The sequence below is a fragment of the Doryrhamphus excisus genome, chromosome 1 (assembly GCF_030265055.1).
Source record: "Doryrhamphus excisus isolate RoL2022-K1 chromosome 1, RoL_Dexc_1.0, whole genome shotgun sequence".
NCBI lineage: Eukaryota > Metazoa > Chordata > Actinopteri > Syngnathiformes > Syngnathidae > Doryrhamphus > Doryrhamphus excisus.
The window spans coordinates 40,326,501-40,347,996 of record NC_080466.1 but is presented as its reverse complement, the minus strand read 5'-3'; the positions used below and the strand labels follow the sequence as shown (position 1 = coordinate 40,347,996).

The 21,496-nt window shown below is 40.0% G+C and overlaps 1 protein-coding gene across 1 annotated transcript in view; it reads right to left on the bottom strand.

The window, feature by feature from the left end:
• The window catches only part of ca16b (carbonic anhydrase XVI b), a 155,182-nt gene that overhangs the window by 60,746 nt on the left and 72,940 nt on the right, over positions 1-21,496 (bottom strand). Inside the window, exons 3-5 of the mRNA XM_058090998.1 lie at positions 17,019-17,198; positions 9,829-9,977; positions 62-157 (exon numbers count right to left, since the gene is read on the bottom strand). Of these exons, the coding sequence (XP_057946981.1) occupies positions 62-157; positions 9,829-9,977; positions 17,019-17,198 (425 nt within the window). The remainder of the gene's footprint in view (positions 1-61; positions 158-9,828; positions 9,978-17,018; positions 17,199-21,496) is intronic.

The following is a 21,496-nucleotide window of genomic DNA, read 5'->3' as shown; positions in this document are numbered from 1 at the left end:
AAGGACCAGAAATCCCCCCCCCCCCCAGACATGATACAGTACACGTGTTGTCGACGCTCACCTCGAAGAAGACAGACATGGCGGCAATGATGCGTCTCTCCTTGATGGCGGCACCGAGGCTGTCAAAGTCATCAGAGTTGTAAAGGTAGATCTGCATCTGGGATGGGGGGAACAGAGCAAGCACGGCTTGAGAAGTGGACAAGGAGAACTCACCGTCTTGTCATAAATCCCTCCTCACACCCACCGCTGGGAAGCTGATGAAAGGCTTTTTTTTGAGGGGCATATAAGAGAGTGTATTTATCACAGCCATAAATCTCTCTTAATATGTGTGCCATTCTTTTTTTTTGTGTTCTGCCACTGCTGGAGGATGCTTAAGAATAGTGTGTCCTGTTCCTCAGGGCTACGGTGCTTTACACAGCTCGGCAGAACCGAAGGAATGTGCTCTTTTCCTGCGGGGAGCTCTAACAGAATAAAACACTTCTCATCAGTGCTCCCAATTACCTTAAATCACCCGCAACACTGTTTCTGGTCGCACAACAAAGCTTAGAAAGCGTGGTTGGTAACATGAAAACCATCACAGGAAGAATATAGAACACCTGTCAAGGCTGTGGTTTGCTATCAAAAATAATTTGATTGCTTTCATTTCCAAGCAGACACATAATGACGCGTAGTGCTGATCAAAATCAGCAAATGATTCTCAAGGTAGTAATTGGACCTATCCGTCATCACAGCCTTAAGACTCTTTAATTTGAAAAAGCCTTTCATGTCACTGAACCGAGTTAATTGCCAATGAGAAAAAGGTCCTAGATGTTGATTTAATTTAAGAGCACAGCTTTTCAAAGCAAAACTTTCAGACCCCCTGCTGCCATCGGCCGTGGCGTTGTGCAAAAAAAAAAAAAAAATACATCAAAATATGTATAAATCCGTGTTCAACAGGCAGCAAACCAAAGAGAATACAGAAATTCAGGTGATTTACATTTGTTGCTTTAACTCGGGCTTTTAAATGAACTCATTTGTTGTGCGAGAACGCCGCGAGGAGCGGCAGCCATTCATCACTTGTCACATGTTATTAACTACATCGCCCAATTAAATGGAGCCCCTTGAGTTTCCATTTAGCCGCCGAGATAGGCTTTTGTGACCTGCACTTGTTCGCCGCATACTTTGGAAAACAAGCTATTCAATTACCATTCATAGCAGCCAATTGAATGTGCAGCTGCGTTCTTAACGATACTCTGGTCTGGACCAAAAAAAAAAAAAAAAAAAAACAAAAAACGATACTTGGTGTGCACTTTGTTGTGGTTCGCTTAGCGTTCACACGGGGATTTGTGCAGTAAACAACACGTATGAAAAAACAATACATAATACAAGTGAGCTACTGTATGACGTGACATATATAGTCATACATGCTGTAGGTATGCATGGGCTGGTATCATATTCTGATTATAACCTTGGGGAAAAATATCACGGTTTCACGGTTAATTGGTTCCATACCCGACCTCCATAAATGAACTAAAAAGTAGAATTAAATATTAATAAACAGAATGTTTTCATAGTCCAAGCATAGAAGTCCTTCATTCATTTTCTAACCTATATATTCGGTTTATTTGCTCAAAGGGAAAGAATGTAACCTTTGTATACACCTCATTCCGAAATCCGAATGAATATATAATCGGATTCACAGGGTTGGAATATTCCTTTCCCCAATCCGATTGAGGTATCTTGTACCCGCTCAAACGGAAAGTTGTCAGGGTGCGTTCTTCTTCTTAGTTGTGTTTTTTTTTTCTTCTGTTGTTTATTAGCGGTTGGCAAGCAGCTTTTGTGTGCATTACCGCCATCTGTGGAACAGAATCTAAACCAGGGGTCTCAAACACGCGGCCCGCGGGCCATATGTGGCCCGCAGGACACTAGTTTGAGGCCCCCGCCTTGATATGAAGGTTTAATGTTAGTTTGATACGGATGCTGTATGGTATCATGTACCCAGAAAAAAATTATTACGTTTGATTAATGTTCATGTTAAAGGTTAAATAACTGTTAATAGTTATCCTCCCTATCCGTGTGGAAGTGGTACGTTTCGAGAAAATCGAAACCAAAGCAAAGTTTATTCTTTTTTCTGTTTTTAATAAATGCGTTTTTGGGTTTTTTTTTTTTGGAAAACCTGATGCAGCCCAGTCAGTTAAAGGTTAAATAACTGTTAATAGTTATCTGTGTGGAAGTGGTACGTTTTTGGCTATTTAAGTTTAAAGGAAATAACTTGAAGGCTACCGTTTAGGTCGCTAGTTCTCGAGTTTGCGAGTTAGCATGTGTCTCAAGACCCTGCAGTTGCGCAATATGTTGTAAATAAAAAGAGTATAAATGTGACTATAGTCGTGTTTTGTCATGTCTACAGGACTCTAATAATGCTTTGTTCATTTTAATCTGGAAAAAATAATTTGTCTACCCACCAACTATATGTGGTTTCTTAATTTTTAATTATTTGCTGTTTTATTATTATTATATTTATTTATTACTGATTGATTGATTTTCTTTCTTCTTGATTTGTTTATTTATTTTTCATCTTATTTTGTGTAGAAAAATAAAAAGTAAGATATTTGAGAACAGTGGAATGTTTTATCAGAGCTTTTCTTGTAGTTAATTGGAACCAAAGCAAAGTTTTTTAAAATTTTTTGTTTTTAATAAATGCATTTTTTTTTTTTTTTTGAAAACCTGATGTGGCCCAGTCTCACCCAGACCCAAGCTCCAGTGGCCCCCAAGTAAATTGAGTTTGAGACCCCTGATCTAAACACTTCTATACGCCATTCACAAGTTTAGTTTTATTAAAAAAGAAAATATATATCTATATAAACACGTCCCGAGTTTAATTAAAAAATATAGAATAAAATATTAGCGAGATTGAATTTGATCTAATTTCAAGACTGGACAAACGAAAAACTGGCAATACGGAGTGAAAGAAAAGTCGGTATCACGTGATGTTGATGTTTACGTTTTACTGCGAATGCCCCATTGACTATTCTGTTTGATTATAGCGCCGCATGTAGACAAGAGATTGGAATATTCCTTTCCATGTATACCAGTGTTTTCGGAAAGATTCCATTCGGAAAGAGAAAAACTCCTCATGTAAACGTGGCTATTGATTGGGTGGTTTAAGGTGGACCCTCTAGAACGGGTCAATCACAAAACCCTAGGATCCGTGGTGTTTGTGATTTCTGCATGCTGTGATTTCAACACTGGTTCTCAGTCTTTGGTCTTCCCAGCGCTCAACATTTGACCTCAAGTCAACCAACCTTGTTGGGTGCACGCCGCGGTTCACATGACGGCATTCGCAGAATCAATTCACTGAACCAAATATGAAAAGCTGCTAAAAGCAAGCGAGTCCACGCCTCACGTCACGGTACATCTTCAAGATGGACCGTTAATCTCAAGTCCAAGTTAACGTGTTGTTTCTAAGCAGCACCGCCGGGTGGTTTGACCAAAACTTGTGTCGGAATGTTTTGCGCATGTTTGCTTTCATCACAACATTCAATATAGCAGCGAGCAGCGAGAGGAGTAATATGTATCTTAGCAGGACTCAAAACAGATTGCAGCTTGCAAGGATCCAAAGAGAACAGGTGCAAACTGGGAAAAAAAAAAAAAAAAAAAAGACTTGAGCTGGAGTATTTACTTTTCTTTCGCCCGCTCTGTGGAACAGCTCATCATGTCCACATTTTTATCACTTTTTCTTCCGGGCCTAAATTTGGTCACCTCTGCCTTTGCTGAAGATGAGCGCAAACACAAACGCTGGAAGCCCTGCTACGTTCCAATTTAAGTGGAAACGGATGGAAAGCTGCTCATGTTTGGCATCGTTTCCAGTGGTCACGAGGCACTGAGGCACAATAAGAAGACAATAAGAAATGAGTGTGTGGGCGACAAGGTCTCACATTCTTTGCAACTCCGGCTACCAGAGCAGTTTGTCGGTAAATGTTTTTGTCTCCAACACAGTATGATTCTCTCACTTCAGTCCCACGCAAATATCCCACTTGGCTTCCGACTGGCAAGAGCAGCAGGCGTACGTGCAGATAAACCAATAGGTAAATAAATATATATATTTTGTATACAGTACTAAAACACTGACATAGGGCACGGACTAATCAATTAATTGCATACTGAGCAATAAAGATGAGGAAAACATCCAAATTAGTGAGCATACTGTCTGAGTAAATAGACTAAATGACTGCACTGCATGGCTGCAACCAGCGGAGGCGCTGTTTAGTAAGCGTCAATGAGTTTGTGACCTGAAGTAGAACAAGGCCGACGTTCATGTAGTGTGCCTAAACAGGACGTATCTTCTCCCGTTGCTCAATCACGGGCCTCCCAATGAAAGCAGATTTATTATCTTTGGCTTTTAGGCAAAACAAGAAACAATGACCGACATTTTTGCGTCTTTTCTAACTGTTTAGACCACTAACTGTTTGTGTTTGCTTTGTATTGATTTGGTCTGTACAGGCCCTCACCAATTAATCGATTAATCGAAGCAACAAGCTCCAGGTTAATTGACTGAGTACATAATTGTTAGTTGCTGCCTTAAAGCAACCAGGGCGTTGAGTCGATCCGCTATGGATGTCTGCAGGATTGGGTCTCTGCTTCTTGTAGATCAGGGGTCTCAAACACGCCGCCGGCGACCCAAATGTGGCCCGCAGGACACTAGTTTGAAGCCCCCGCCTTGATATGAAAGTTTAATGTTAGTGGGGCCCGCGCAAGTTTGATATGGATGCTGTATGGTATCATGTAAAAATACAAAAAAAATGAAAAAATTATTACGTTTGATTAATGTTCATGTTAAAGGTTAAATAACTGTTAATAGTTATCCTCCCTATCCGTGTGGAAGTGGTAAGTTTCGAGAAAATCGAAACCAAAGCAAAGTTTATTCTTTTTTCTGTTTTTAATAAATGCGTTTTTTGGGTTTTTTTTTTTGGAAAACCTGATGCAGCCCAGTCTCGCCAGGCCCCTAGCTCCAGTGGCCCCCAAGTAAATTGAGTTTGAGACCCCTGTTGTAGATTATGTGGTCATGCTGGCTTCATATGGCCGTGATCTGGAAGAATGTCACTGGACCGGTCCTCAGCCGAGTGTGAAGTGGCTCGGATGAGAATTAGCACCTCTAAATCTGAGTCCATGGTTCTCGCACAGAGTGTCATCTGCAGATCAGGGATGAGATCCTGGCCCAAGTACCTCAGAAAGTGACTGGTGCAGCGTCTGGACTGATGCGGACTCTGCATCCTTTCATTGTAGTGAAGAGGGACCAGAGTCGAAAGGCAAATCTCAATTTACCGATCGACCTACGTTCCTACCCTTGCCTATGGTCATGAGCTTTGGGTAGCGACCGAAACGAAGCAAGCGGCTAAAAATTTTTGGAGAAACTCGGAGTAGAACCACTGCTTCTCTGCATTGAGAGGAGTCAGATGAAATGGCTCAGGTAACCGGTCAGGATTCTTCCCGGACACCTAACTGGGGAGGTGTTCAGGACACATAAGCAGGAGACCAAGGACATATTAAGGAGACCATGGTCTCTCAACTGATCTGGGAACACCTTGGGATCCAGCAGGAGGAGCTGGATGGGGGAGAGGAAGGTCTGGGCGACCTCTAATAAGCGGTATATGGAAGGATGCAACCTTAAAGTGTATAGCATAAATTCATAACAATTCACAAAAAAACATAATTCAATCATTTTTTGAGAAATGTCCGCATCATCAAATCAGAGATGTCATCAAATGCTGGTTCCTGTTCAGCATATAAATAAGCAACAATGTGAACACCATATTCTAAAACAATTCCACTTCCACATACAGGATATCGTTTTAGTGATGGCGCCAAGCGGCAGTTATATTTGCGTTACCACCAACATTACACGCCGTTGCCCGGAAGAACAGCCGCCATCAATTTCCTCTTACGGTTGCGGCGATGATTGTTGACACACCGTAAAAGACATAAACTTAATTTTTATCACTCATCGTAAAATCGCTTTGTCTCCACTCGATGATGCATGGCTGTCAAAATTAATTTGCAGTTTTGCAATCGGAGTTCCTGGCCTCATATTCATTTATTGATTGTATCGAAAATATGACAGAAATTAAAAATAATATTGACTTTAGTGCAGTTGGTGTACAGGTTATATGCTTTGACTGTCGCAGTACAGGCTGGGATTCATGTTGTCGCTCGATGAACCACAGCTCAAACGGAAAGTTGTCAGGTTGTGTTTTTTTTTCTTCTGTTGTTTATTAGCGGCTGGCAAGCAGCTTTTGTGTGCATTACCGCCATCTGTGGAAGAAAATATAAACCAGGGGTCTCAAACACGCGGCCCGCAGGCCAAATGTGGCCCGCAGGACACTAGTTTGAGGTCCCCGGCCCACGCAAGTTTGATATGGATGCTGTATGGTATCATGTACCCAGAAAAACATTATTACGTTTGATTAATGTTCATGTTAAAGGTTAAATAACTGTTAATAGTTATCCTCCCTATCCGTGTGGAAGTGGTAAGTTTTTGGCTATTTAAGTTTAAAGGAAATAACTTGAAGGCTACCGTTTAGGTCGCTAGCTCTCTAGTTTGCGAGTTAGCATGTGTCTCAAGACCCTGCAGTTGCGCAATATGTTGTAAATCAAAAGAGTATAAATGTGACTATAGTCGTGTCAATGAACCACAGCTCCCCAGTGATAGCAGCACTCGTGCAGCACCCCCGAACAGTGATTCTCAACTGTTTTCAGTATTCGGAGGATATTCTGCGGTGACAACACTCTGTCGCGCCTTGTTAGTAGCCCACTTGCCATTAAAACTATGCCAGTCCCGTCTCCTGTTGAGCCTTAGAAAGTGTTTGACTCCAACGTGTGATGTTATGCTTATTATAAATCAGCTGTTGAAATGAAATTATATATTTGGAGGCGATTGAAATCAACATGTAAATACGTTTTGTTTATGTTGAATGTCACAAAGAAACTAGTTTGTGTAATCGGGTAATAATTGCCGTGTGTTAAAAATATAATTTTTATTTCTAAAAGGGTGCGCTTTTCCTTTAAGACCTACCACCCACCAGTTGAGAATCATTGTCCTGGACTATGACCACTGCAGCCAAGACAATGTGAAAGTATTTATATCTCTGGAGGTGCAATTTGCAATCCATGTACACATCACACAAAAAATATCCCCCAGTGGAAGCCTCCAGGGCAAAAAAAAAAAAAAAAAATCCACAGAATAATTTTTCATTGTGTTGTTTGAACAAACAGGTGGTCAGTCTATTGATTCGTCTGCTCCGCTCTCATGCTTATATTAATATCAAGCCAAGGAGCCACCAGCCCAGCAAGCCCTTTATTTACTTTATTTGTATGACCGTGGTTTAAATGCCAGCGGGTCCCGTATCATACATCTGTGACACAATTGCTTTTCTGGGGGGGGGAGAAAAAAAAAACATGAGCTCACAAGCTATATTTTTAAATGAAGTGCCTAATTTATGATCATTTTTAGCTTTTCTATCTACCAGCTGTGCATCCACTCATTTGGAGGCATATGATGAGAAAAAGTGCTGTATACGATCTCAGCAGCCCGCTAAACATAAAATGGCATGGAAAAAAAAAACATCTAATTATAGAGGCATTGAGGATCAAAAGCTGTGTGCAGTGCATAGACGTCAAAGTCTCACACACACATATACACACACACATACACACACAAGGACGACGAGAGCCATACATCTGCAGACGAAAGGACACACCGTAACAAGCCTCATTTTTATTTTATGCCTTGCGTTTTATCAAATACTCAATATCAAAATGACTGCGACTCATGAATAGGAAGTACACAGCAAATGATACAAATACATTAACTGAAAACCGCTGCTTCTTATTCTCCTCCCTTTTCAATGTGTGCCGTCTACTGTGTCACTTTCGTCTTTAAAAAAAATCTAATGTGACCTTCAGCTAAAATCATTGCAGGAGTGAGATTCAATGTCCTTTTCAAACTTTTCACTCGAGGCACTAAAACGTCTCCCAACCCCCGGCAAACACTGAAGTGGAATTTGGAATATTTCATTAAAAGCACGAGAATTCTCTCAGTAGAGCGCGGAACTCCATCAAGGTTGAACGGCGCTACTGGATCATCACTGAACTTATCGCCTTTGTAGCCTGTGTGCATGACGATTGATTAGCCAAGTGAGTATTTCTCCACCTGAAAACTTCTATGTTTATTGGTTAGCAAGTATCTGGTGATGCGTGCTTGTGCAAAGAGGGCGGTTCATTCATTCATTTTCTACCGCTTATCCCCACGAGGGTCGCGGGGGTGCTGGAGCCTATCCCAGCTGTCTTCGGGCAAGAGGCAGGGTACACACTGGACTGGTCGCCAGCCAATCAATCACAGGGCACATAAAGACAAACAACCATTCACACTCACATTCATACCTATGGACAATTTGGAGTCGCTAATTAACCTAGCATGTTTTTGGAATGTGGGAGGAAACCGGAGTACCCGGAAAAAAAACACGCATGCACGGGGAGAACATGCAAACTCCACACAGAGATGGCCGAGCGTGGAATTGAACTCGGGTCTCCCAGCTGTGAGGCACGCGTGCTCAACACTCGGTTTCTGTGCAGCCGCCTTTGCACATGTATTACCCAATACAGTAGACGCAATGTGAGGAAGTAAGCCATTTAAGACATGCACTAGTCGTTAGCATGCGCGCTAACCACTCTAAATATGTATTGGCATTTCATTAATACTTGAAAAAAGAAAGCAATTTACATTTTGAAGCTATGAAAAAAACAAACTTAAATCCTGCACTAGTGGTTAGCATGTGCGCTAACCACTGTAAATATGTATTGCCTTTAAGACCCGCACTAGTGGTTAGCATGCGCGCTAACCACTCTAAATATGTATTGGCGTTTTATTAATACTTGAAAAAAGAAAGCAATTGACATTCTGAAGCTATGAAAAAAATAAACTTAAATCCAAAAGTGCAAAATTCTTGACATTTTTCAGCTGGTCTTACAATTTTGATGATTAGTAGAGAACTTAGGTCCAAACTATGTCAGATTTTTGTTAAATGACTATATAGTTTTTTAGAATATTTTAATAGGCCTACCAGAACACAGTATGTTTTTTTCATTAATACATTTAACATTAAACTATGCAATGGTAGAATACTGTAGTACAGTGGCTGGAATGGTGTAATCATCAGTGATGGGAATAACTGCGTTTATTCAGTAGCGGGTAATCTAACTAATTACTTTTACTGTCAGCATAAGGATTGGCTAAGGTTTAGTAAGATTGCGTCTTCAGCCAATCAGAGAACTTAGTGGGCGGGTGTTTAGAGCACATCCAAAGTGCCAGGTAGTAGATACGGTATAGCGAGAGATGGCTAGTGAGGAGGACTTTAGCGAGAAAACAGCGTTTGCCAAATAGGAAGTACAGACACTACTTTAAACTTGCTGATGTCAAAGGTAAAATGTACATTATGTCCTTGGGGAAAAAAAAAAAAAAAACTTTGTCCACGTCTTTTGTGAGCAACTCAAACCCACAGAAACACCTGTCGACTGCAATAAATGCAAACCTCTGTTATGGTACCCATCTTTGCTGTATATATGTGTGTGCAGCAATAGTTACTTTTACTGGTCACTCGTTACTTTTGTAGTGGAGTAACTCAGTTTTGGAGAAGTAACTAGTAACTATAATTACTTTTTTAAGTAATGTGCCCAACACTGGTAATCATCTACAAGTAGAGTATATGATGTAATACAAGCAGTACAGCTACTTGCTGACGCATCCCTGACGGTGTTGCATATTTGTCATGGCCAGTACTTGACAGCATGCCTTACCTCGACGGGAAACCTCCTGCCGTTGATGCTGTGCTCTGAGCCGGCTGATGCATTACTCTGTCCCCAGTGAAACTCCATCTTCTCGGCCTTAAAGCGGCCCGGTAGTCCGGCGCCTCGGACGAAGTAGTCATTCTTCAGGAGTACAGCAACTGGGGGGCAACACGGAGGGCCGCCAAAAGAAATAGTTAGTATTATCAATGAGAATATGAATCAAAGAGAGTACAGAGAAAGTGGGTATACTTCAGAGTAGTCAGTGTACAGCTGGTACAGCAGTGCAGCTTGACTGAGCCAACGCATTCATTATTGTCTAAAGCAGGGGTTCCCAAACTTGGGAACCGAGGGTTCCCAACTCCGGGTTGGTACCCACCTTTGTCCTATAAACAGTACATAGACAAAATGCTGCATTCTCATCGCACTTAACTTATTATTATTATTATTATTATTGTTATTATTATTATTATTATTATTATTATTATTATTATTATTATTATTATTATTATTATTATTATTATTATTATTATTATTATTATTATTATTATTATTATCATCATCAGTAGTAGTAGTAATATTATTATTATAAAGATTCAGGATTGAAATGAAAACAGGGGGATAAAGGAAGCCCAAACTTTTAATCTAATAAATTCTCATACTTTTCATAACTGCGTTCCAATCATAAACTGTATAAGGTTCCTAAAATATTGTGACAGATCAATAACACTCAATAGGTTATTACTTATGCCTATACATTTTTTTAAATCGTGCAATAAATATTTTACAATAAAAATTATTTAAAAAATAATATTTGCAAAAATGAATCATATTTTTAATAACCTTGCATGGCCCACCTGCAGTACAACCACGGCCCACCAGGGGGCCACGGCCCACACTTTGGGTATCACTGGTCACACGTGAGTAGCGAGATAATTGTCTTGGCTACAGCTACCTTGTGGTGGTGGTGACTTGGTCACGGTCTGAGGCTGCACGAGTGCTGCAGACAATGAGGAGATGCGGTTCATTTTGGTAAAACGTGAACGATTCATGAATTCATGAGGAATTATGAACTCATAAAAAAAAAAGCCACCTAAACCATCGAAACGTTGGCTCAAGTCATGATGCCAGGTTGTATGTGTAGAAAGAACCGGCGGGCCGTATTTAAACACTTGGCGTGCCAGATGTGGCCCCTGGGCCGTAGTTTGCCCACCACTGGCTTAGGCCCTCAATGTACCAGATCAATACGAACCAAACACAAACAGGAAGCGGCGTGTTCTGCAACTTATCAGTGTCGATCGCTGTTTTATCGATGTTAATATCTTCTTCTGGGCGTCACGGCGGTCGAGTGGTTAGCGCGCAGACCTCACAGCTAGGAGACCAGGGTTCAATTCCACCCTCGGCCATCTCTGTGTGGAGTTTGCATGTTCTCCCCGTGCATGCGTGGGTTTTTTCCGGGTACTCCGGTTTCCTCCCACATTCCAAAAACATGCTAGGTTAATTAGCGACTCCAAATTGTCCATAGGTATGAATGTGAGTGTGAATGGTTGTTTGTCTATATGTGCCCTGTGATTGGCTGGCCACCGGTCCTGGGTGTACCCCGCCTCTCGCCCGAAGACAGCTGGGATAGGCTCCAGCACCCCCTGCGACCCTCGTGAGGAAAAAGCGGTAGAAAATGAATGAATGAATATCTTCTTCTGCCTTAAAGACAAATATGACAATATTCATCAGTGATTTTTTATTAATAGATTTTTCAACAAATACCAAAATAGTTGTCAAATAACAGGACAATCAATATATATATATAAATACTATTTATTAGTTTTATTAGAGTACGGTGCAAAAGACTGGATTCTCAATAAAGTGCCTTGCCATGACACATTATGGGGGCTAAATGGACACTAACAAAAATCCTTTATGGTTTTATTAAGATGGTAATAAAAGCATTTCTGTATCTAAAGCCCTTTGGCTTGTCTGCAGTTGATATCATTAGCCAGATTAGGCCCTGTGTTGTGTCGGCTGATCCCCCGTTACAGCGGGATTTAGTCAGCTTCTTGGCCCACTTGTAATCATATCACAAAGACACACACACAGGCCGTCAGTAAACACAGACGACGGGAAGAACACGGCGTGCTGGGAGACGAGGTAAAAAAGGCTGATAAATGAAGCGGATCTCGCGGCGATGGAGAGCAGGAGGCCATTTAAAGAAGGGCGACACTCGGGGAAAATGAAAAAAAAAAAACGGGAGTGAAGAGCAGAGAAGAGCATCAGGTGATGAGGGATGAGCTCAGCCCCTGTCGTGAGGCTCCGAAGAAATCCGCCAGCAGCATTAAAATGCCAGCGCCGCTTAAGATTACGGCGCGGCGCACAAAGAAAAGGCTTTTTAGATGTGGACGATTTTTTTCCAAGAATCAAAGCATCGAGGTCAATCTGCACAGGGAGGAGCCGCCAATCACGCCAACGTAATTGCGCCAGTCATTTGCAAAGATGTATAAATATTGACGGAGATGATAATGAATCCCTGCTACCGCTGCTGTCGATGCACTGTAATCCCGCGTTCAACGCGAGCGGAGCCAAGGAACCAGGACGCTAGCCGGGCCTGGGAGTTTCATTAGAAATGCGCTACCGGGTGTGTTTGAACCCTCCGACAGCAGAGCGGGAATTAGACGCTAAGCCAAAAAGACCTTGAATCACAGCCTGCGAAAGAAGAGGAGTGTGTGTGAAAGTAAATCCTTGATCAATGCCGGCGTCTCTGGGGCCGTCCCATCCGCCGCGAATTTGGTGGAACGTTGTTTGAAATTTGACGGGGGAGAAATGTTTTTTTGTTGAGCCGCGCTACGTTTGACAGGCAGCCAATCAGTGTGATCTCAAAGCCGCCACATGTTGGCAAATCAATGGCGGGGGGGGTGGGGGTGCTTTTTAGACACACTACTTAATTACAGTATTGACTTTTGAAATTGCAGAAAGAGTTTTAAAGCTTGTATGTGTCCTCTACTTTTTAATTACAAATATGTTTCAGTGTGTTAAATGTGCGATACAATTTATTGAATCAATCGGTTGTTATGGTTTTTTCCAATACGCTTACCAAGTTCCATGTTTACAGCATTTTACATGCCTGAAAAGGGGTAGGAAGAAGCAGAATTTAATTCATTCTACCGCTGTTTCAGCAATTACTGATGAACTTCCTGTGTTTAAATGTCACAATAAAGAAATGATAGAAAATTAAGTTGAAAAAGACAAAAATAGAATAAATAAATATCCATCCATTTTCTATGCCGCTTATCCTCAGTAAATAAATATGATAATCATGATGTTGGTATTTCACTTTTAAAGAGTTTTTCCACCTCTTTCATGCTGTTATCATGATCACGAGAGATCGAACCTGCAACATTTAGGTTGGGGGACGTCCACTGCACCACCTGAGCCATGCCACCCCGTGATAAGTGAATTCCTATTTATAAAGTTAGGGCATTAAAAATGTGCATTCAACCTTCTAAATATGTTTAACATTATTAGAGCATACCAGGCATGAAATAACAGCCCTATAGTAACCTTTACACTCGTATTACCTAATATAGTAGACCAGTGATTCCCAAAGTGTGGCCCGCGGCCCCCTAATGGGCCGTGGTGGTACTGCCGATTACCGATTACTCAATGAATTCATGAATAGTTCACGTTTTCCCCAAAATGAACCGCAACTCCCCATTGTCTGCAGCACTCATGCAGCCTCAGACCGTAACCGTGTCACCACCACCACAAGGTAGCTGTAGCCAAGACAATTATCTCGCTATTCATGTGTGTCGCCAGCTCTTTAGACCAGTGATTTCAAAGTGTGGGTCGCGGCCCCCTGGTGGGCACAATTAGAACAATATATTTATAGGCCTAAGTAATAACCTATTGAGTGTTATTGATCTGTCACAATGGTGAATGGTTGTTTGTCTATATGTGCCCTGTGATTGGCTGGCGACCAGTCCAGGGTGTCCCCACCTCTCGCCCGAAGACAGCTGGGATAGGCTCCAGCACCCCCCGCAACGCTTGTGAGGATAAGTGGTACAAAATGAATGAATGTATAGTAATAACAATTATTGTTATTATTACTATCATTATTATGAAATTATTATTATTATTATTATTATTATTATTATTATTATTATTATTATTATTATTATTATTATTATTATTATTATTATTATTATTATTATTATTATTATTGTTATGAATAATAATAATAACAAGCAACATAATTTCCTTTTATTTCCTATTATTATTATTAAAAAAAATAATAATAATAATTTTATAATAATAATAATTATTATTATAACAGCATATTTGTGTGTCTTATGTGTCTTCTATTTTCACTTGAGTTCATTTAGCCATGTTTGTGCTTAAAAATGCTGCATTTAGACAAAAAAAGACCTAACATTTAATTCAATATACAGGATTTTTTGACACATAGGTCATACTCAACCAAGAAACAGCATGATTTATTATTTTTTTATATTTTCAAAACATGTGATAGACTGAATCCTCCAAGTGGCCAGGAACAACTGTGATGTGCACATTATTTATCGTAATACTGGTGTTTCCAGAATTTTTACACTGCTAAATAAATATAAAAAAAATGCCGAAATCCCTTGGTAAAGCAAGTGTTAAAAAGCTGTGTTATTTCCATCTGTGTAAATAAGCAACCCAGAGCATTGCTCAGCTGTCCCGTTGGCCTTGGTCGTCATGGAGGCTAACAACACACGCTATGATCAAATGCAAAAAGATGACACTCCTCTCCCAGAGACAAAACTGCCAAAAGCACACAATATCAATTCAGGTCAGGGTTTTCACACCGATGGTCCGCGGATTTAGTAAAGTAGTGGAGGAGAAAATTGTGGGAAAAAAAAAATGGTGTGAGCTGGGGCTTTAAGTTGTATTGGACGCGGCGTCAAAACGTGGCAGCAAATGATGCATGTTGCCTGTAAAAGGCCGACGAGACTGAGCCCGGGCGAAGGGGACATGCGTGTTTATATAGGGATTTACAAGAATAACAAGGGATTACAATTGGCCGTGATTGTTTCTCGCTTCACTGAAACAGTAAATGATTGGCTTTAGAGCCACACAAAGTCACTCTATACTATATTAAAAATTCATTCATTCAACATTTCAACCTGATTACACATGTATTATGTTGTAGCCGTAATAGGAATAGGTATAATAATCAATTCATACCTGAATTGTAAGGATCGCGGTTCAATTTCTTTTGAACATTTTGAACAAACTAACAACAAAGAATGTCAGGACTGTTACACTGGCGAGACAATAGCCACCAAGCGTGTAAAGCAGTGGTCTCAAACACGCGGCCCGCGGGCCAAATATGGCCCGCAGGACACTAGTTTGAGGCCCCCGCCTTGATATGAAAGTTTAATGTTAGTGCGGCCCGCGCAAGTTTGATATGGATGCTGTATGGTATCATGTACCCGGAAAAAATTAGTACGTTTGATTAATGTTCATGTTAAAGGTTAAATAACTGTTAATGGTTATCCTCCCTGTCTGTGTGGAAGTGGTAAGTTTTTGGCTATTTAAGTTTAAAGGAAATAACTTGAAGGCTAGCTCTCTAGTTTGCGAGTTAGCATGTGTCTCAAGACCCTGCAGTTGCGCAATATGTTGTAAATAAAAAGAGTATAAATGTGACTATAGTCGTGTTTTGTCACGTCTACAGGGCTCTAATAATGCTTTGTTCATTTTAATATGAAAAAAATAATTTGTCTACCCACCAACTATATGTGGTTTCTTAAGTTTTTATTATTTGCGTTTTATTATTATTATTATTATTATTATTATTATATTTATTTATTACTGATTTTCTTTATTCTTGATTTGTTTATTTATTTTTCATCTTATTTTGTGTAGAAAAATAAAAAGTAAGATATTTGAGAACAGTGGAATGTTTTATCAGAGCTTTTCTTGTAGAAAATTGGAACCAAAGCAAAGTTTTTTAAATTTTTTTGTTTTTAATAAATGCAGGGGTTTTTTTGTTTTTTTTTGGAAAACCTGATGTGGCCCAGTCTCACCCAGACCCGAGCTCCAGTGGCCCCCAAGTAAATTGACTTTGAGACCCCTGGTGTAAAGTAATGTCTTATTTATGTCTGAGACGTCTTATTTTATATGATTATGTCCCACATTCCAAAAACATGCTAGGTTAATTGGCGACTCCAAATTGTCCATAGGTATGAATGTGAGTGTGAATGGTTGTTTGTCTATATGTGCCCTGTGATTGGCTGGCCACCAGTCCAGGGTGTACCCCGCCTCTCACCCGAAGACAGCTGGGATAGGCTCCAGCACCCCCCGCGACCCTCGTGAGGATAAGCGGTAGAAAATGAATGAATGAATGAATATTTGTGCTATTAATTAACGACTATTATCATTATCCACACACAGCAATGCAATATGTGGATAACACAGATAAGACAATACCAACGTATAATGCAGAATATTAATATGCGTATGTGAGCTCTCTATGTGAGCTAAATGGCTTTGCAGCCATTTACAAAAACAGCAAAACACACTGGAAAAGGGAAAGCATGTGTGTTCATTTCATACATTGGCTGGCCACCAGTCCAGGGTGTACCCCAGACAGCTGGGGTAGGCTCCAGCACCACCACCCCCTCCCGCGATCGTTGTGAGGATAAGCGGTAGAAAATGAATGAATGAATGAACAACAAAGAATGTCAGGACAGACAAGAAATTAGCCACCAAGCGTGTAAAGTAATGTCTATTTTATATGATTGTGTCTACTATATTGGGTAATACAAGTGTATGTATACCCCGCCTATCGCCCGAAGACAGCTGGGATAGGCTCCAGCACCCCCCGCGACCCTCGTGAGGAAAAAGCGGTAGAAAATGAATGAATGAATGAAGTGTATGTATGTATTTATGTGATATAGGGGTGTTATTCCATGTCTGGAGGGCTCTAATTATACTAGCAATCATATTTAGAAGGTCTTAAAGAGATTTTTCTATGTGCTAACTACAAAAAAATATATATTTTTTTAATAAGGAATCATATTTTGCGGTAATTCACTTATCGCTTATCGTCTTCAGAAAGAAACTCCATCATCCTCCACAAATGGCCCTCCTTAGAAATTAAAATTTTTTTGGGTTCTCTTTTATTTATCAGGACGATGCATTATGAATTGGGACTTGAAGGTGCTGACCTGTTTTTCCAGTGTTTTTCATGGTGGTCTGGTTGGAGGACTCAGTGTTGAATTTGTCAAGCTCCAGCTCCTGGTACTCTTCCGAAACCAACGCTTGTTCGTCGGCGATGTCCACAGGTGATTGGTTCTTTGCAGCACATTCCGGGTACAAGGCGGACCAGCCCCGAGGCCCATGGCTTCCTGCAGAAACACAAACATCGGCACGCTATGAAACACGTCGATGACTGATTTGGCACATTTCCCACAACCCAACAGCGACATTCCCGGCGTGCAGACAGCCAGGTTTCAATATGGCCTTAAAATAACCTGCGTAAAATAGGACAGTGCTGTTTCATTTATGCAGCTGTTGTGTCCTCGACGCTCTTCTGACAGCGGAACGGCAACATTAAACTCATCATCTCCAGCAGTCCTCCTGTTATTTTCCTACAGGACTACACCTACTTGAAGCCAAGCGTAGAAGAGCGCACAATAGAGCCGAGCAAACTAAGAGAAAAGACTCCACTTAAACAATTCAGTAGTGAGTGCAGCAAACTAACTTCCTGTAGAATCCCCTAGCCACTGTCTGCTCTTTTAATCCTCTATCCCCTACAGTGGCACTTTTACAAAGAAATAATCCAAAACCGACGGGGGTCTCCTTGATCTCTTCTCGGATACAATGGGCCGATGCAACAACAAAAGCTGAAGGATCAGGGGAACAAGGAAGCATGCACGGATTTTAACTTTTTCTGGGTTAACACAATATTCATGATCCCATTCCCAACAGATATAGGGCAACTTTGCAGCCGTCTCCGGAAAAAGACATGAGAATTCCTCTTGGCTAAATCACCCCAGATCCAGGATGGCTTTAAGTCTTGCTAAGTATAAACACCTTACAGCCAAAGACCTTGTCCTTGAGTCTCACCAAACAACGGCGTGATCCCGGATTATTGGGGAATTATCAATTGTTTCTCCACCAGAACAATCCCGGCAATGCCGCTCCTTCTCACACATAACAACAATAATCTCATTCCTCCCATTGATCGTGACGGCAGCTTTGGGAAGGAGTCGATACGACACAGACAGCCAGAAATATATCTTTATTGATTTAAGATGAGGTTGAACTCATTGGGAAGCAAGAGTAAAATTACCGTATTGACCCAAATATGAGACAACCACTCAGTTTGAAGAGGTGGTTTTGGAAAAAAATATTTATTGAGACTAGGCCTGTCAACTTAATGGATACATCGGTTTATTGAATGATAAAAATTTATTAATTATGAACCCTGGATAAATAAATAAAAAAAACATTTTTTAAAATAAAATAAAAAATAACAAAATATATAAATAAAAAAATAAATTGATAGTTGATAATTAATAGCACAATTATCAATCAGCAAAATGTGTTATCGTGACACGCCTACTTGGGACGATATCGGTGAAAAAACAAGTAATATATGCAATAAAAAATGATGTAATCTTTATTTTATCCGCTGGTGTGTGTGTGTGTGTGTGTGTGTGTGTGTGTGAGTGACAGGAAGAAAAGCTGGTGTGAATATGTTGGGTGCCACCTGTTGGTTTGCATGTACTCATCTCTGGACCACCTAAATTCTTACTCCACATTTATTATATTTAGGGCTGTCAAAGATTCATATTTTCAATCAAATTAATCACAGTTTTCAAATTAATTAATCGTGATTATCTCATTCATTCTCAGCTATTTTTCAAAAGACAAACACCTTTTTTCATCAGAAAAACCTCTTTCCGTTCTTTAGTTATCACCAGTCAAATATACAGAAGGTAAATTTTAGGAAAATATCAGTTCCCGACTAAAAAAGGGATAATTTTTTTTTTGATGAAATAATACATTTCAAGCATAACTTTCAATTTGACAATATCTTTTTGTTTTTGTGACAGACTGTACCAACATAAACAACACAAAAAGGGGTTGTTTTACATCAAAATAACAATTTATTTCTAAAAATAAACACCATGAACTATTTACAATTTTGCATGTAGATTTCTGGGACTTCTGAAGCCACTTAAATGCAGCAAACTGCAAAGAGTTGCCTCATTGAGAGATAAGAATAGCCACTGATTGTTTTTCTTTGTCTTTCTGTTTATTTAGACCACACATACGCGCATAATAAAGACGTTGTCGTGAGAGTCAGTGAATGCATCTCGCTGTGGTCTCATGAGGAAGTGTCGTTCCCGGCGTTGTTGTATAAATATATGGTGTTGGAATTGCGCTGCTGTTATGTATTCAGGTCAGAATAAAGTTATTAAAGAGCTGCAAACCGTGTGTGGGGACGCTATTTTGGCTCGGTCTGCCCCCTTGACAGCGATGATGTACATGCGTTTATGAGGCTAAAATTGTTAACGTCATGAATTAAAGTTACTACAATTAATTATTTTATTAGATTCCATAGTAGGAACGGTTATGATAGTCAATTATTGATTATCTGGATATAATTGCTGAATACCTAATGTGCAACTATAATTATATGGTAATTGTTTATTTCATTTGAACATGCATCAGATTACAATTGAATGCATCACAAAATCAGTTCCCAGTTCCACATGTCCAAAAGGAGTAGGAAGAAGCAAAGCTTATTAAATCCTACCCCTCCATCTGGTGCTTTTACAATCAGTAACTGTTACATTTGTTCACTTCCTGCTTTCCATAATACACTTTAAGGTTTTTTTTTTTAATAATGTACCTTGTACCAAAGTACGAGGTGATATGACCATACAATGACATAATGGGTACCATAGTAAATGTCAATATAGTTCTTCCCTGAGATCATATTTCTCCTCTCTCGTGGAGAAGTATTGGATGACATTTTTAGCTAATTGGTTATTTTTAGCCTTATGCATTATTTTAGCTGTTTGAAGAGTTTAAGTATTTGTGATTTTAGAAATAAGGAGTTAGTATGTTCTGTGTAGGCGGCATTATGAATTATCCTTACTGACCTTTTTTGCAGTACATTTAGCGAGTGAAGATTGCTTTTATAGTTATTATCCCATATTTCCACACAATAAGTAAGATATGGTAGAACCAGAGAGCAATAAAGAGTGTGGAGTGATTTCTGATTGAGAACAAATTTTGCTTTGTTCAATATTGAAATATTTCTTGCCACTTTATGTTGTATATTTGTAATTTTCATCTATTGTGATCCCCTGAAATGTATTTTCCTTCACTTTATGATTGAGGAATGTGGTATTTCAGACAACAGTTTGGGACCAAATTTGGGAACGCCTACCTTAAGTTAGAGCAACTGTTCTACAGCCCGGAAATAAATGATGCCTTCATTAGAAACAAGCATTACGTTTGTTATTCCTGGCTCTGGAGGAAATAACATTACCTCTACCAGTAAAAGAGCCTTATCTCCCATATCCATAAAAGCCGGCACATCCCATTCCAATTTCACACCAAAGCTGCAAGTATACAGGAAAGCTTCGGAATGGATTCATTGAAACCAGGATGATTGTTTATTGAAACAAAACCTTACTTTAGTGGGCTGTGCAAAGACTGTAGTAGCAGCAGAATGGCATCAGAGATTTTCATCAAGTTGAGATTAAAGCGCCTTTCACCAAACATGTCAATATACAGCCACCAGTCACCGTATTGATTCTCGCTTGTATGAGCAGAAAATGTCCTTTTACATTTGTGACTTCGTGTTTCAAGGCCAAGCAGCGGGGATAGAGCCAACCCACGTGACGGAGCTTCACAGTTATGAGATTGTGTGCTTTAAGAACATCTTTAATATGTTCTCTTTCTCAAGTACAGGGTCTCGGTTCGCTTTGAAACACGCACAAAAACACGTTCCCAAAATGCTACTCAAACAGTTAATGGATGATTTCAGTGTCAATGTCTTCATGCCAAAAAAAGCAGTATTCGTCAATAGGTTTCTTAAGTAAAACACTGTCTCTTGATAATAAAATAAATGAATTACAGGATAAATGAAAATGAAGTCTATAATTTACCCGGACTCCATATATTGCCATGTGAAGGTACGCCTGTTTCTCTCATTTCTCATCTCCAAACAGCATTGGTTCACCAACTGAACACTTTAGAAGACAATGGCAAACAAAGTGAGACCTCCTGTCAGTCATACAGTCACTTTGCCTCTATGGCGGGAGGCGGGGCTGTTAGCAATACACACAGCAAAAGAGTGCAGCTTTGTGAGGAGCAATGCAAGGTAACATAGACTTACAATCCGGAAAATACGGTATATTTAAATATATATATTGATATTTTATCTTGAGAAATTCTTCCAAAATTGTTCCAAAATGCATAATAATACAGAGAATATAAAAAGTAGCATCAATGTTGGGCAATTCATCGGCAAGTTAACGAACATAGTGATTAATGATGCAGGATCAACCAACAACTGTCAAGCAGGCAAGAAATATGTTTTTTGGAATGTTTATAGCAACCATTCATTCATTCCAACAATGGTTGGGGGGTGCTGGAACCTATCCCGGCTGTCTTCCAGCGA